Source organism: Eleginops maclovinus, chromosome 16 (assembly GCF_036324505.1).
Source record: "Eleginops maclovinus isolate JMC-PN-2008 ecotype Puerto Natales chromosome 16, JC_Emac_rtc_rv5, whole genome shotgun sequence".
NCBI lineage: Eukaryota > Metazoa > Chordata > Actinopteri > Perciformes > Eleginopidae > Eleginops > Eleginops maclovinus.
The window spans coordinates 21,220,954-21,238,274 of NC_086364.1; the positions used below are offsets into that span (position 1 = coordinate 21,220,954).

Below are 17,321 nucleotides of genomic sequence, written 5' to 3' on the forward strand. Positions count from 1 at the left end.
ACTATACCACCACACTATACTTGTGTCAAAAATAAGCCACTATTAACTTTTCACGGTTAGTTTATTAGTTAGTGATGATTTAGCACCGTGAGCAATAGCTAACACTAGCTAACCAGCTAACTAACAGCGGTGAGCATCACTTCCTCTCAGGGTAAAGCTGCCATGTGCGATTTGAGTCAACACTAAGCAGTTGAAATTCACTCACTGAACAAGTGTTAACAATAAACAGCATGGCAGTGTTGTACGGAAAGTATCCAGATGATGACACATCAAACATCAGGTTCAGAACAGAATCACTGCTCAGCTGTAGAGCCAATGGTTAAACTAAACCAACTAAACCGAGGCTGTGTGTCTTCCCTCAGAGCCTCACGGTCCGTCCTTCACCATCGGTAAGGCCATCTGGCTGCTGTGGGGTCTCGTCTTCAACAACTCCGTGCCCGTGCAGAACCCCAAAGGCACCACCAGTAAGATCATGGTGTCGGTGTGGGCCTTCTTCGCTGTCATCTTCCTCGCCTCCTACACTGCCAACCTGGCCGCCTTCATGATCCAGGAGGAGTACGTGGACCAGGTGACCGGCCTGTCCGACAAAAAGGTAAGACGAAGAGCTCCTGTTTGACGACACCCTGTTTTCTTATTGCATCCTTTACCTTTACTTGACTCCTCTCCGTCTCCCTCCCCTTAGTTCCAGAGTCCCAACGACTTCTCGCCTCCGTTCCGGTTCGGTACCGTCCCAAACGGAAGCACGGAGAGGAACATCAGGAACAACTATCCGGAGATGCACGGATACATGACCAAGTTTCATCAGAGAAACGTCAACGAGGCTCTGGCGAGTCTCAAGGCCGGGTGAGAAACCAAACACTGAAGCGGGTCGTTGAGTTTCTTTCGATTGAAACTTGAAAATTGAAGTGCCATATTTGGTTAATAGCTAAATATGTGTAAAATACCATTTTGAATAAATCCCGGCCCACAAATCTTGTTCTACATACCATAATCATTCCTTAATATTTATCGAGGATAATGAAAATAATAATGAATTAATTTCACAATCAGTTTGTTTCTCATTTCAAAACTATAAAATACAATTATATTAAACAATCATTAATAAATGCTTTATAATATATGTTTGTATTATTTTAAATTATTGTTAATATGATTTATTTGAAGAAACAAAAAAACAATCTTAAGTTTCATGCAATACACAAAATCCCCTTTTGAATAAATCCCCACCTACAAATTGTATTCTACATACCATAATCATTGATTAATATTCATCGAGGATAATGACAATAATCATGAATTCATTTCTAATAATTTCGGTCAAACTCATCGCAATCAGTTTTTTGTCCAATATTTGTGATTGAAATAGTTTAAAAAATAATTAACAAGTGCTTTCAAATATATTATTATTATTATTATATATTATTATTATTACTATTATTATAATTATTATAATTATTATTATTATTATTATTATTATTTTAAATTATTATTATTATTATTTTTAATTATTATAATTATTATTATTTTAATTATTATAATAATTATTATTATTATTATAAATTATAATTATTTTAATTATTATTATAAATTATTATTATAATTATTATTATAAATTATTATTATTATTTTAAATTATTATTATTATTATTATTATAATTATTATTATTATAAATTATTATTATATATTATTATAATTATTATAAATTATTATTATTATTTTAAATTATTATTATATATTATTATAATTATTATTATTATAAATTATTATTATTATAAATTATTATTATTATAATTATTATTATAAATTATTATTATTATTATAAATTATTATTATTATTATAAATTATTATTATTATAAATTATTATTATTTTAAATTATTATTATTATTATTATTATTATTATTATTATTAATATATAATATTAATAATAATGTCATTTATTTTTATAAACAAGACCAGGCCTGAAAACACATTCATCTCTCAAGAAGAAAAATTGATAATTTATGCCAGATTTCGCTATTCATTTCCATCAATGCTAAAGTTAGCTGTTTCTTTCTGGTTTCTTGTAAACATGTTTTGAACACCTCCAATAGAACTTCTCCTCCCCCTCTTCACTTTCCATCAAGCGTTGTTTTCTCTCCGCCGGTCTGTGTGCCAGCGCCAGCCTTTGGCAAACGGAGAGGAAGTCTATTACGCTTATCAGCAGCTTAGTGCTGTTTAGCAGGTTAATTGGACTGTTGTAGCCGCGATGTGTGACTCCTCAGTGCTAATTAATTGTAACCTACCTCTCTCTTTCTCTCCCTCCCTCTCTCTCTCTCTCTGTTTTTCATTAGCAAACTAGACGCTTTCATTTACGACGCGGCCGTGCTGAACTACATGGCCGGCAGGGATGAAGGTTGTAAGCTGGTGACCATCGGCAGCGGATACATCTTCGCCACCACCGGATACGGCATCGCCATCCAGAAGGAGTCGCTGTGGAAGAGGCACGTCGACTTGGCCATCCTGCAGCTCTTTGGCGACGGTGAGGCGGTTTCCAACGTCTTATTAAAAAATGGGGCGCAGCACTCAGGAGGCAGAGGGTCTATCATGCATACGGCTGTGCTGTTGTGATGAGTCTTCAGAGACAATAAGGGAAGCTCCGGTTAGTCACTGAGATAATGCGATATTTCCTCGGGATGGAACAGAACATACCGTGTCTGAAACGGCCTTAAAGCAGGAGTCAGAATCAGGTTTTTTTTTTTAGCTTAAACTGCTGATTTTTATATCATTGGTCTTATTTTTACTGACTTTGTTTCAGTTAAAATAACATTTGGCTCCATTCACAAATATATTCAAAAGTCCACGTCAGACTTCCGACATGTTGAAACGACATGACATGAATGAGACCCAATGTACTCAACTAGATGCTTAGCAAGATCATAGCGACAGTGCTAACGGAAATTCTGATAAGGCGAGTTATTAGCAAGTTAAACACTGATCTTAACTACTTTATTTTCCGGGAAAACTGAGAGTTATTGCGCCCTAATTGTTGGAAATATATATAAGATGGTTTAATCGTACAAAGCTGCAGCAAGTACTGTACAGTGTGTCAAAAAGTTAGTCTTTCATTTCCTCCAAACAAATTTGGCTAAACATGGTTTGTCTATAATTTGTTATCTTGCTCACAGATCTCAACAGGTGATTACAGTGTTATAATAACGTAATAAAAACAATTGAAAATAAGTTGTAATCAACTATAATTACCCTTTGAGAGCTCATTTGAGACGCTTGATTTACCCACCGTGTGTGCCTTGAGGATATCTCACCACAGGCTGTCCTTCAGGGAAGAAAAACTGTGGCTAATTTTAATTCTGTGTATTTTAAAGAACATCTACTCCCAGAAACTAGATTTGTTTAGTCATCTGTTTGTGATGAATACAGGTAGAGAGGGGAGAAGCTAACAGTTCCTCTGAGGGACGTTCTGCGACCATGATTGTGGTGATTAATTGTCTCTGTGAGTCAAAAGCTCATGTGATCCACTCTCGTATATATCTAGAACAGACAGAAAAAGGTAAGACAGCGCAGCCAGGAATACAACTTGAGATTTAGCTCCACCCTGGGGGCCCGATGCTTTATGATCACGCTTCCCTTTTTATGGGAGACTGTCCAAGCTCTCCGGGGCTTTTTCTTCAGAAACACTTCAGTCCTGTCAGCGCGGAGCATTAATGAGCCTCACGACAAGGGGGGGGGGGGGGGGGGGGGGGGGGGGGGGGGGGGGGGGGGGGGGGAGAGAGAGGAAACGTGTTAGAAAACGTCCATTTCTACCCTGCACGCTACAAAAACACTCACAAGTTTTATTGTATTAGAGTCAACATGTGCTCGCAGGGTTGTGTCAGGAAACAACCCACAAACATGTCCATATTTAAATAAACAACGGAGATAAAAACAAACTTTTTCACAAATGTTCTTTTTTTAAGATAATTAAAGTGAATTATTCTTTGTAATAATCGAAATTACAAATAATCTTTTACTACCTACGACTCGATGCTTGCTCTGTGTGTGTGTGTGTGTGTGTGTGTGTGTTGTTGATAGTTTATTTGGGCAGGGTCCAGCATGTTGTGAGCATCCTGAACCGAGGGGCCTCCGGGGCCGCTATAGTGCGTCCCAGTTAGGGGTGCCAGCATCGCTCCTGGTGTATTTCAACACTGTGTGTGTGTGGTGTGTGTGTGTGCATGTTCAAATGTGAATATGGGTCAGGCTTCAGAAATAACAGGGTGTGTGTGTGTTGTGTGTGTGTGTGTGTGTGTGTGTGTGAGAGATAAGGAGAGAGCAGTGAAGAGATTTGTGACAGGTTTATTTTTATCAACCTAGATACAGTTCTGTGTGTGTGTGTGTGTGTGTGTGTGTGTGTGTGTGTGTGTGTGTGTGTGTGTGTGTGTGTGTGTGTGTGTGTGTGTGTGTGTGTGTGTGTGTGTGTGTGTGTGTGTGTGTGTGTGTGTGTGTGTGTGTGTGTGGTTTCTGACATGTTGATTATTTCCCAAAGGTATGTAACTTATATTGTCAGATTAGATATACTTATTGATCCTGAATTGGGAAATTGTTTTGTTTCAGCAGCATGTCACCAATGAATTGTTCATACCAACTACAGAATAAGTTAGAATACACTGTAATAGACCAGCCTACTATTGGTCAACCTGCTTAGAGATGTCCCGCCCCTTAGCCTATCACGTACAATGTGTTGGAGCGCTATCCAATAGAAGCGCAAGTGTTACATAGTGATGTCATTATGTTCCTGAAGTAAACAAAGGAGTCAAATAGATGAGTTTCTGGGAGTGTGTCGGACACGGAAAACTCCACTTAATAAGTTGAAGTATCCTGAGGCAAGATACCTAACGAGTACACATGTGTACCGTGTGTGTGTGTGTGTGTGTGTGTGTGTGTGTGTGTCTATGGGTTTGCCTGCAGTTAGGAACAGTCTTCCTGTCTCAACCCTCTCAGGATTTCAATGTCACTTCACCACGCCTCACCATGCACTCCCTCCTGGTGGCCTAGAAACAGATCGGGCTCACGGGGAGAGTCTGGTGCTGGTACCAGGGCTGCGAGGGGGTCTCAAAGTAAAGAAATAACTTGTTAGGGGACTATAAGTATAAAGTTAATTAAATAATGAAATGGAAATATTCAAACAAAGTCCAATTATGTCCGAATAAGAGTTAAGTAAATGTGCTTTCGACCACTGTTTTCTCAGCAGACTTAAAGTCGTGGCTGCTGTGGGACTGTGTGTAAGTGTGTCTAAGTGTGTGTGAGTGTGTGTGGTGTGTTTTCCTTTACTTTTCTGTATGCTGTGTTGCTACTCTGTGATGCTCAGAGGCCAGTCAGCGCTCGGTGCAGGAGTCGCTCTGACGTGCCGCGACATCGGCTGAATGTATGATTAATTAAGCGACGCCTGTTCTGCTCGCTCGGCTTTGATAGAGAACAGCTCGTGATGAAACAGAAGGTGACCCACAAAAAAGACCAGAAGCTCAGGGACCAGCGTCGAACACACACACACACACGTACACACAGATACGTGCACAGGCATACAAATTAACCTAAAACGTGTTTCCTCAGTTTGCATTGATGCCTAAAGCTGTGAAAAGACTCAATTATTTGCGAGAATGAGAGCAAAAAAAAGATAATTAACATGTGACCAATGGCTTTATCTGTTCCTGTCTGCAAAATCCAAGGCCCCCCTCCCTCCTTTATCCCACCGTCTGCCCGCCATCTTCCCTCCCCTCTTCTTCTTCTTCTTCTTCTTCTTCTTCTTCTTCTTCTGTTGCATCACATCTCCATCCCTCGTGTCCTCCAAAAACACCATCCTGATATTACATCACATCCTCCTTTGTATTTTCCCACCCTTTTCTTTATTTCAATTCCCGTCAGGGTCCTCTTTCTCGCCTCCTTTAACCTCCTTTCCTCTGTCCTTACTCTTCTTCTTCTTCTAAAACAATAGGCACAAACATCATGACAAATATTATTTTTCTCACATCTAAAGACTTGAGTACAAATACAAATAAAAATCACAAAAATGTTCAAACATTTCAAATCTAGAAAAAAGGTGCAAACATTTACAAATATACTCTTTTGCCAGTACCGGTACATTTTCAGGATATAAAATGGCAGTTTTAACCAGAAAATGGTCATATTTGTACTCCTGGTGGGCTGATTTTGATAAATCTAGGTTCAAAACCGCCATTTCTGCTCCTAAAAGTGTCAGGAATTGATTCAATAAACTCAATAACCTCCAAAACCACTCAGAAATTGTCCAAATCAGCCGTGCTATATTTCAGCTTTTGTGTTATGCTAATTAATTACATTATTTGATGCAAATTATGCTTATTGTGCAAATATGAGCAGGTTAGCAACCGGCACTTTCTATGTGCTTTAGGGTACTCAACATTTCCTGGTTCAAAACAGGACTCTGGAAAACAGACTAATTATTGTCTTGAATCTTATCTTGTCTTTTCTTCCAGGTGAAATGGAGGAGCTGGAGTCCCTGTGGCTGACGGGAATCTGCCACCACGAGAAGAACGAGGTGATGTCCAGTCAGCTGGACATCGACAACATGGCGGGTGTGTTCTACATGCTCGGCGCCGCCATGGCTCTGTCGCTCATCACCTTCATCTGCGAGCACTGGTTCTACTGGCAGCTGCGCTTCTGCTTCATGGGCGTCTGCTCAGGACAGCCCGGCTTCGTCTTCTCCATCAGCAGGGTGAGGAAGGGAGGGGAGTTACTGGGGGAGGTAGAGGCCTCAGACATGAGGCAGCTGAGGTCCAGAAATTCTGAAAAAGTTAAATAAAAAATCGTCAATTAATTTAAATAAATGTAAAGGTTTATTTTTATAGCGCCTTTGAAACGGTTCCAGGTGTTTCTGAAAAGCGCTGAAAATACAAAAAATATATTTAAAAAATTTGATAAAATAGAATTTAAAGCTATAACACTAAAGGAAGTAAACCAGTATGAAATTAAAACAAAATAAAATGTAACAACTTAAATAAAATAAAGTTGTTAGTCAGTAATGCATGTGGTTTTATTTCCTGGGCTTTTATTTTGAAAGGGAGGTTGCAATCTGGGTTTAGACAGATTTATACGATAGAGATGCTTATAAAAAAACGACATGATTGCAGATGGTGTTGTTATTCTACAGCCATTTCATTGTGCAATAAACATTAATGACAGGTAAAGTAAAAATGTTGTCTATTGCCACTTTAAGAGAACAACCAATTTATATTTTCCAGAAGTGACCTTGGTTATTCGTCAGTTATGTCTAACCAAATTAGTCACTTCCAAATAGATATTGGGCTTTTTTTCCCTTTTCGTTTCGATGGTCAGGCCTTTCTGACGTCCTGGGGGTAAATATTTACAAAATGTTGAGCCAAAATCAATATTTCACTCAACAAAAATCAGCCACACAACCGGAGAGGGTAGATTACTGGATCCCAGGGGACCAAAGTCACCCCGAGGTATTTGATTTGCATTCCAATTGTTTTGACATGGCTCCGGTGTAATTCACTGCCTCTGAAGGTGAACCGCTGCAGGCTAAACCACGTGGCTAATTTACAGCCCCCTCTCACACACACACACACACACACACACATTTGATATACCGGGACTGCTTGTACCAAGAAAGCAAAGCAGGAAAAACCAACATAGCATTTCCCCCTCCCCGCTCTAATATTACGCTCCAGTGCCCAACTCTGATTATTTTGTACGGTGTTAATTTGACGTTGTCGCCTTGTTTATGCTTGCGTCTGTTTGTGTAGAAGGAGCGTGAAATATCAGTTGCTAAAAATGTCTTCTCATTTTCCAACGACAGGCTGCTTGGTGTTGTATTTGATTATTACATCGTTAGGAAAATGTGAATGGGGGTCTGAATCTGAAAAGCAATTATGCTACACTGGCTGATTGCTCCCATTTACAGACATCACCTCCGTCTTTGCTGCAAAGAGGCAAATGAGCAAAAAAAAAACACCAGACAATTCAGTTTTTATTCTGGGGAAATATTCATCAAGTGCTCATTAGCATACAAAGCATAAAGAGCTCGGTACGGTGACCGACAGGTGCAAACAGCCCAACACCTTTCCATTAGCAGAAACCTATGCAGCTTCAGAAATAATGCAAATATTAAAACACAAATGAGCCAAGACACATGCAAATTAAGAAACTTCCTCACAAAATATGCGCTTGTGTACTTAAACTTAAAACCATTAAAGAATGGAAACTAAAAGGTGACGATATTTGCGTCGTTTTTAGACCTGCTGCCAATTCTCCACTTTGCACCCACCAGCCACCGTAGCTCGGCAATTGGAAATCACACGTTATTATCTTCCCCCGTTCTTCGACCACTGCCTCACATCGTTTTCTCCACCCCCCCGCCCCCTCCTCCCTTTCCTCCGATTGATTCTGCTTTTTTAATTTCACAGCATAATCCAATAAACTTTATTGTTATTGCCTGCAATTAACATTCAAGCTCGGGAGTGTAAAAAATGAGACATCTGTCACGGTCGGCGTGAGCCACGTCACGGTCTTCATGCCCGGTTAGCATTCCCCCCCTCCCTCCCCCCGGCTACCTGCTCCTCCAGGACCCACCTGCAACACTGAGACAAATTAATTATATCGATTTAAAAGGCCCCTAATAACTTAAGGACTGTAAATGTGTTAGAGGTTTAATCACTCCTACTTTGCACAAGCCTCGCATGAGGCGCCATATTCCTGCAGAAATGATTAGCCGCAGTACAAAAGGCACTCTATATGCAATCGTACATAGGCCAAAGCTAGTTATTTGTTGATTTCCTGCCTCCCTGTACCAGTGTAATCACTTATAGATTTTGCTGCGATTCCCCCGGTGGATTGAAAATTCCTTACGAACCCCTCAGGCCACAGTTATTGCTATTCACACATCCTGCCCAAATAATCAGCGACTGTAGCTCTGGACCCGTCAGGAGTCTGCCAACTGTTACTTTCTGTGGGCATGTAGGGTGGACAAAAATGTGCTGCTGAATGCGAAGCAGCAATCTCTTTGTTAAGTGTCCAAGAATTGAATGTCCTACAGTTCCTTGTTCCTCAATTAGAATTAGTAATGGAGGATTTGAATGAAACCCTGTGTATTCAAACCAAACACATGTTCATGAACACAGCACACACTGCAAAATGTAGCATCTGAATTCAACCCATCCGTGTGCCTGAAGCAGTGGGCAGCTAATGTTGAGGGTCCGGTGCACCAAGGCCAAAAGAAGCATGAAAAAAAAAAGCCAGGATAAAGCTTGAAAACCTCACAAATATTCACCCTGAACTTGCTTTTACTCTCCAAAGTGAGGGATGTCTTACTGAGGTTATTGCGGATGCTTCTGGAAAAAGTCTGACCGGAATGGATTGTTGTCATAGATGTCATGGGAGGGAAGAGACGTGACAGCTTTGGCAGCAGGTGCACAGTAATCAAGACAATAAAAGAAGGAAAACAAAAGATATGAAGTGATGACAAATTATATCAACAGGCAGATGGAAGAAGGAAACACAGATGAGACAGAGAAAGACCAGATAAACATTGAAATATGTGTGGGAATAAAAAACCTAGTTGGGTGTATGGAATTGTCCTCCTCTGCAAGACTCTCATCCAAAGACCATATTTCTGTTTATGTGAACTTCTTTAAGTTGTAGCCATTGTCCAGCTTTACATACTCGGCTGTTAACAGACTGTGAAATTGAAAAGAAGTAATAAAACTATCCATAAAAGCAGAATGAGGGATGAAGGCCTCCTTTTGCTGCAATGCAGGTACTGTCCATGTCGCTAATTAACTAGGCGTCTAGGGAAAGGAGAGCCGAGGGTCAACGAGTGGATAAACGGCGGAGGCTTGGACGAATCGTAGCTTAACAGCGGAGGAGATTTGACAGCCGGCTGACCTCTTGTCCTGACCTCTGCATCGGCAGGTCAGCTGATCTTTTAAAAAGTGGCCGGAAGCCTCCCTTTGTTTCCTTCTACAGACGTCCAGAAAACTGAGCAAAATCATTGTTTGGAATTGATCCGATGCTCTACCGTCCCCATCCGTCATGCTGGGCTTTGCTCTCCTCTGCACATCCATTTTTATCTGAATATTGTATCGTACATCACTGAATGCAAATGGAGCAGTATGTCTTTCCGTCTCCTCGGTTAAGGTTTTTCTCTTTCGACGGGGAGATTGTGTGCCGCGGTGGAACTGAGGTGTTTAATAACGGCCGGAGGATATAATTCAGCAGAATTCTAATCACATTGATTAAAGGTATTGACCAGCGGGACCCAGGTTTTTTTTACAGCCCCTTCGCCTTTATCAATCATCCACTGTCCTTCCATCTTCTTACTGTATGCTCACTTGCACACCAGGTAATGTACAGCAGCTACTGCCTATAAATCACGTTGCATCTGTTTTTACTCATGTATTGAGTGAGGTATTGACAGCATCAGCGGAAAGAGCCTCTACTCGCTTGATGCCATCTACTGGTTTTATAAAACGGCGTAGTCAGGATGCAAAGGGGCTGCATGTTTTTGACGTCCAATATCTGCAGTAGATCATGTCAATTTCTAGGAACTAGAGCTCCTACACTGACCATGGAGCATGTGGCAGGTCTATAATCAGTTTACAAAGGATTAAAGACAATGAATCGAAGAGCTTGATGTTTAAAGGAGCCCTAATATAATTATTTTTAGGTTCATATTTGTATTCTGTTTCTCTACTGGGACATGTCTGAAAGATTTAAAGTTCAAAAAGCTCTTTATGTTTCTCATACTGCCTGTGCTGCTGCACCTCTTTTCACCCTCTGTCTGAAACCAGAGCCCAGTCTGCTCTGATTGGTCAGCTGGCCCGGCTCTGTTGTGATTAGTCAACCGTTGAGAGATGTCCCGCCCCTTAGCCTATCACGTACAATGTGTTGGAGCGCTAGCAAATAGAAGCTCAAGTGTTCCATGGTAATGGGGCGTTTCCGGCAGAGGGGGGAGTGTGTGGGAGAGAAACCCCCTCTGGAGGGAACACAGACCCTTTGCAGACCATTTACATGCACACAATCTTATAAAACTCACTACAGGGAAGGGACAACAAACAAAAAGAATAAAGGTCAATTCAACACAACAGAGAAACCTGGTGGATGTCTTTCACATTAAAATAAAATAATTCAAATCAATGTGTACCCACGATCTTGTAGAAAGAACCATTCAGATTCAGTACCAGTTAATATGGAAATATAAACACATTAACTTTGCCGTTAGTATACAATATTTGTGGCAAATCATTTACCGTTCACCCACTAATGCTTTCTCTTGCGTGTGTTTCCCCACAGGGCATCTACAGCTGCATCCACGGGGTGCAGATCGAGGAGAAGAGCAGCTCGGCGTTGAACTCCCCATCAGCCACCATGAACAACACCCACTCCAACATCATGCGCCTCCTACGCACCGCCAAGAACATGGCGTCCCTGTCGGGCGTGAACGGCTCGCCCCACAGCGCGCTGGACTTCATCCGCCGGGAATCCTCCGTCTACGACATATCAGAACACCGGCGCAGCTTGGCGGGCCACTCGGACTGCAAGCCGCCGTACCTGCCTGAAGACAACATGTTCAGCGACTACATCAGCGAGGTGGAGAGGACGTTTGGTAACCTCCACCTGAAGGACAGCAATCTGTACCAGGATCACTACCTGCACCACCACGGCTCGACGCTTGGGCTCAACGGACCGCCGCCGAACAGGCCTCACAGTTTGGGTAGTGCGAGTTCTCTGGAGGGGGGGATGTTTGATTGCGATAGCATTGGAGGAGGGGTGGCGCCTATTTTCACCACCCAGCCCTGCTCGGCATTGACCCACAGGAACATGAGCAAGTTTGATTTGCTGTCCGGACAAACTCCTCCCCCAGTGCAGAGCTTCAAGGGAGGCTTACCGGACCTTTACGGGAAGTTCTCCTTCAAGGGAGGAGCCTCAAGCTCCACTTTTATCCCCGGGCACGGCTACTGCGGAGGTAGATTAGATGACGATGGGAATATGGATCGACGATCGGACGTCTCGGATATATCCACGCACACGGTGACTTACGGAAACCTGGAGGGTAACGCCAAGAAACGCAAACAGTACCGCGATAGCCTGAAAAAGAGGCCGGCCTCTGCCAAGTCCAGACGGGAGCTGGACGAGATCGAGCTGGGCTACCGGAGGAAACCGTACCACATCAGCCACCACCACTACCACGGCCACCGCTCCGCCTCCCCACCGCTGTTGCCCCCAGAACGGAAGAGAGGCTTGAGTGGGAACAGCGACAGTAACTACATGTTCAGGGAGAAGGAGAGCGTTAGAGATTTTTATTTGGACCAGTTTCGGCCCAAAGAGGGCGTTCCTCAGTGGGAACATGTGGACCTGACGGAAGGCCCTGGGAGTAGAGATGGAGGCAACTGCACCACCCTGGTTCCAGTGGATGACTTTCTTAAGAGCAAACCCAAAAAGTCTGATATAAAGAGTGCTGTAGGAGGATCTGGGCTGGCAGGGGGAGAGTGGGAGTGCAGGAACTGTCGGGCGAGCGGGGGAGGCAAGCAGATGTCGATGCACGGAGGAGTGTACGGTGGCGGCATGAGCTGTGGGACGTCGGGAGGCGGAGGAAACAGCCGCCCGAGCTCTGCGACCTGCATGCGCTGCGAGGGTTGTAAAAAGACAGGAAACCTCTACGATATCAGCGAGGACAACAACCACCTCTTGGAACAGATGGGGGGAGGGAATGGAGTCGGTGGGGGAGGTGTAGGTATGGGCCCAGGCCCTCAATCTCAGGGCCAGCAGCGGAGGAAGAGCGGAGGGTTCGGCAAACCACTGAGGCGGCAGCACTCGTACGACGCTTTTGTTGACCTTCAGAAAGAGGAGTCGGGCGGGATGGGCAGTTTGATGGGCCTGGGAGGTATTGGGGGAGGAATAGGTGGCCAAGGTATAGGAGGGATGCTGCCCCCACCCAGGAGCGTTAGCTTGAAGGAGAAAGAGCGCTACATGGAGGGCACCAGCCCCTTCGCACACATATTCGAGCGCCACGGGGGCTCGGAGCGGGAGCGGGAACGAGACAGGGATCCGTTGTTTTACGAGGGCCGCAAACGACCCGGATCACCGTTCGGTTTGTTCAGAAGCGACGGCCTTCACCGCCGCTCCATCGGAGAGAGAGACATGCGAGACAGGGACAGGTCTCTGATGGAGGGAGGAGGTGGGGGAGGGTTCTCTTTATCCAAATCTCTTTACCCGGACAGGGTCAACCAAAACCCCTTTATACCCACCTTTGGCGACGACCAGTGTCTGATGCACGGAGCCAAACAATATTACATGAAAAAGCAACAGCAACAGCAACAGCAGCAACAAGTTGCCAAACCAAGCCGAAGTGACTTCAGGAGCCAGATGAGCACGACGTCATATCTGCCGGCGTCCGCCACGGCCGGGGTGATGTCCAACGTGACGCCCCGGTTCCCGAAAGAGCTCAGCCTCGGTGGGATGAACCACCACGGCTCCATGCTGGGGGTCGGACCCCCGCGTCCCTTCAATGGAAGCAATGGCCATGTGTACGAGAAACTGTCCAGCATTGAGTCTGACGTGTGAGATCGGCAATTGGCGAAGTAAGGAGTGGACGATGGGCGAGGGGAGGAGGAAGGGAGGGACATCGAGGCGTGTTGTGTTAGGAGATCAGGGATGATTTTACAGACACTGTCCAACACACTGCAACTCTAGCCCCATATTGGGACAGCAAGGTGAAAGGGGAGAGAGCAGTGAAATTGAAAAGGGTCAAATCTGGGTAAAGTAATCCGGACACCCTGTGGAGGTTTGGGATGTTAACCCTCTCTCTCAGTAACAGCCAAAGCTACTTTCATGTCCAAACACAGTCAATCAACATTCCCCTTAACATCGCACTCAACTCCAAAGCCGGGCATTTCACGAGGCAGACGTCGATGTACTTAGAGAGGCGACACTTCATCTGAGTTTGATATTGGACTGTCTGGTGCGATGGCTGTCTGAGAGATCTCCCGCTGAGTGCTCTTGAGGAAGAACTGCGAGAACGAGCTGCCCATCTGCCCGTTTCACTGCAGAAAAAAGGAGACATTTTTCATGTGATACCCCCGAGCTGCGATCCAGCGTCCTTTATCCCTTCACCCCCAATCCTCCTCCTCCTCCTCCTCCTCCTCCTCCTCATCCCTGACGCCAAAAGAGCTGATCTTGTTTGCTATGAGAAATACAATCATGAATGATAATAAGATATTCTTATAGAAAAAAACAGGGTATAAGAACAACAATAATAATATTGTGAATAACAAAGATGTTAGTGCTGATTATGATAACTCTGCTTACGATAAGTTTTCTCTTGTTTTATGTTCTGTTGGTATAATATTTCACTACTGTTTTAGTATCTGTAGTTGTAATCCTGTGTGCAAGCAGGACGGTTGTTAAGTTCAACCAACAAGCCAGAAAGACTGAGACCTTTTTAATTCTGTTTTTACGCCACGCTCATACATTTATTTGCTCCTTGTGGAAATAACTGGATCTGGAAGACACGTTTAGAGCTGCCAGATCCTTTATTTGATGTTTTCAAGACATTACAAATCACACACACACTTAAAAACACATTTTGTAACTTGTGTTACTGTGAACGACGTCCCGAAGCCGAAGATACAGAGAGGAAGGACGTGCCTTAATGGTCTCCAGTGGATGTGTCCTTCCGGTTCGAACCAGGGACGGACCGGCATGCTTTTCAGGCCGATTCTCTTCTCGTTTATGAGCCAAAAAAAAAACTGCAGTGAAAATTTACATCCGGCAGCCGACAGTTTCGATTACAAAGAGACGTTTTATAACTTCGTAAACAAATATTTCATACGGCGAGTTTGGGCGGCGCTTTACGTACAAACAACTGTCACGGATAGCGTCTCACTTCACAACACGGCAGCCTTTAGACCGCTTCTTTTATTCAGGTTACATGCTAACAGTCACCGGGCACTCTCTCTTTATTTATTTGTTCGGGCCTCTCGTTGGAGCCGTTACTTTCCACTCTACAGAAAGCTTTGTTTGTACATTGTGTGTGTGATTAATATATGCACTGTTATGTTGGCGCAATGCAACAACGTGCAGGAGACGTGTTAAAGCCCATTAAAGCTCGAGCCGAGGAAGGTGTCTATTTGAGGCGAACCGGAAGACGGCCATCTTGCGAAATCTCACTTGATGTAGATATGTTTTTTCTCGCTTGAGAGGCCTCATTTATTGCACAGGACCTTTTTACTCAGTGTAGGTTCAGGCACTCAGTAGACATGCCTTATCATCCCCTTCCCACCTAGAGCTGTCTGAGGATGACTCATCACATTACTGTACAGAATAAAGATGCCTCCATTTAAAGGCTGGATCTTCGATTAGCTGGCGGGGTCAGAAGTTCAAGGGCTGCGGGAAAGATTGCGCAGAGGGATCTTTGTCATCTTATAACCCCTTATCTAAATGCATCAGTGTAAGAGGTGTGTGTGTGTGTGTGTGTGTGCGTGTGTGTGCGAGGAGAGAAGTCACAATTGAATGATAACAGCTGTTTTTTTCTCGCAACTACTCACAGGTTCGACCCCTTGCTCCACAGATATCACGGACAAAATGAGACCGATCGAGTTAGCCTTAAATCAAACAGATCTTACCCCCCCCCCCCCCCCCCCTCTCCTAATAAATAGATTGGGATCTCTGGAATTTTTATACGCACACATTTTTGAAAGTTCAGGTTTCAACCATTAACAACGTAGACGGTTCAAAAAGAAGGATAACGGGACGAGGAAATAAGACGGAGCAGACGAGAGAGACCTCGGTGTGTGGGCATCAATCAGCATTTGTACGTTTCAACCTTTTTTCCTTGTAAATAATCTATTTAAAAATACTCTTTTCACTTTGTACAGTAAACAGACAGACAGGATGTAACTTTCAATATGTTTTACAGCAATTTAAGAAATAAAACCACGATAAAAAACTCGTACAAAAAAACTGAAAAACGACACAAATAAAAATATAGTTAAGACACAGATATTACTAATCCTAAGTGATATAATTGAACCTCTTTTTTCTTTAAATCTCATGTTATTTAATTCAATAGTTTACCAATCAGTATACTGATTATGTTAAGACTTATGCTTTCGTTCATATTTTCACTAAAGTGTTGGAAATCGAGGATAATTTACTGTAGGTGTAGACGTTTGGTGATAAAAAGGGGAAGTTTAGTTTTAGGAGTCTTTGCTAAGTTTCCCTTGAATTGTGTTAGATTCTCTCTTTTTAAGGTAAGCTCTTCTTCATGCTTTTTGAGATAAATTCAATTATCTACACATTTATGGAATACAATATTACATGTATACATAGATGATATTTGCATATAGAGGCAGTATATTGTGATCCTTCATTTTTAGGCAGTTTAAAAACAGATATTTGTGTTTTTGTTGCCCGCTTTCTTTTTCTTTTTTTCAAACCTGGGCTCTGATGGTGATTGCACAGAATTTAGAGCCATTGTCGGCCCCGGCCTATCCTGTTCCCTCTCTTTCTGTCTGGGATAGACATCACTGTGGTAAAGAATATACATGCACACACACACACGTATAAACAAACACACACACATTGAGCGCTGGACATTTCCAAGTGTTGCCAATATTGCTGAGTCTTTCAGCACAATATTTATGGAATAACCAAGAGCAAGTAATCCTATTGAGAACCCAACAGGGAATGGGAACCAGGGTGCATTCTGGGGCATTGCGGCCATCTTTGGAGGATAGCGTCCGTAGCAACAGCAGCTATCATCTGTCAGTGGTTTTGCATCTACAATGAACACAGTATGCGTGAAATATAAAGGACTCTCTCTACTGTTCTATTCTAGGTAGAAAAGGAGGAGCGTTATTTTACAAAATAAAATGAATTAATGACATTAATTGATCAGTGTTGCTGATGTCGGTCCTCTCTGGTGTTTGGAGTGTCTACACCTGTTAGTAATATCAAAATATGAAATATTTAGAGGCTCTTGTGAAGTTTAATAACAGGTTGATACCGGACCATAGAATCTACAGGTTAATGACAACTTTTGAATCATCCGTACAGGTGAGACAGCTAATGCTATGCTAACAAAACATCGGCATATCATGCATAATTACCCTACAATAGGGGTGTCCAAACTACGGCCCTGGGGGCCAAATGCGGCCCGCAGGCCATTTTGATCGGCCCTCTGCAAATTCTAAAAGTATAATGCAATATGGCCCACAAATTAAACTTCTGCTTGTCTTATATTGTACCTCTCAAATATATTAATGAGCCCAACTTTCAAATAAATTCAGTCA

At 43.0% G+C, this 17,321-nt stretch overlaps 1 protein-coding gene across 1 annotated transcript in view; it reads left to right on the plus strand.

Annotated features, from left to right (window-relative positions):
* Positions 1-14,155, plus strand: part of grin2ba (glutamate receptor, ionotropic, N-methyl D-aspartate 2B, genome duplicate a) — a 146,742-nt gene extending 132,587 nt beyond the window's left edge. Inside the window, exons 12-16 of the mRNA XM_063904850.1 lie at positions 363-592; positions 683-843; positions 2,334-2,521; positions 6,489-6,727; positions 11,323-14,155. Coding sequence (XP_063760920.1) covers positions 363-592; positions 683-843; positions 2,334-2,521; positions 6,489-6,727; positions 11,323-13,593 — 3,089 coding nt within the window. The 3' untranslated portion in view covers positions 13,594-14,155. The remainder of the gene's footprint in view (positions 1-362; positions 593-682; positions 844-2,333; positions 2,522-6,488; positions 6,728-11,322) is intronic.
* The last annotated feature ends 3,166 nt before the right edge of the window (positions 14,156-17,321 follow it).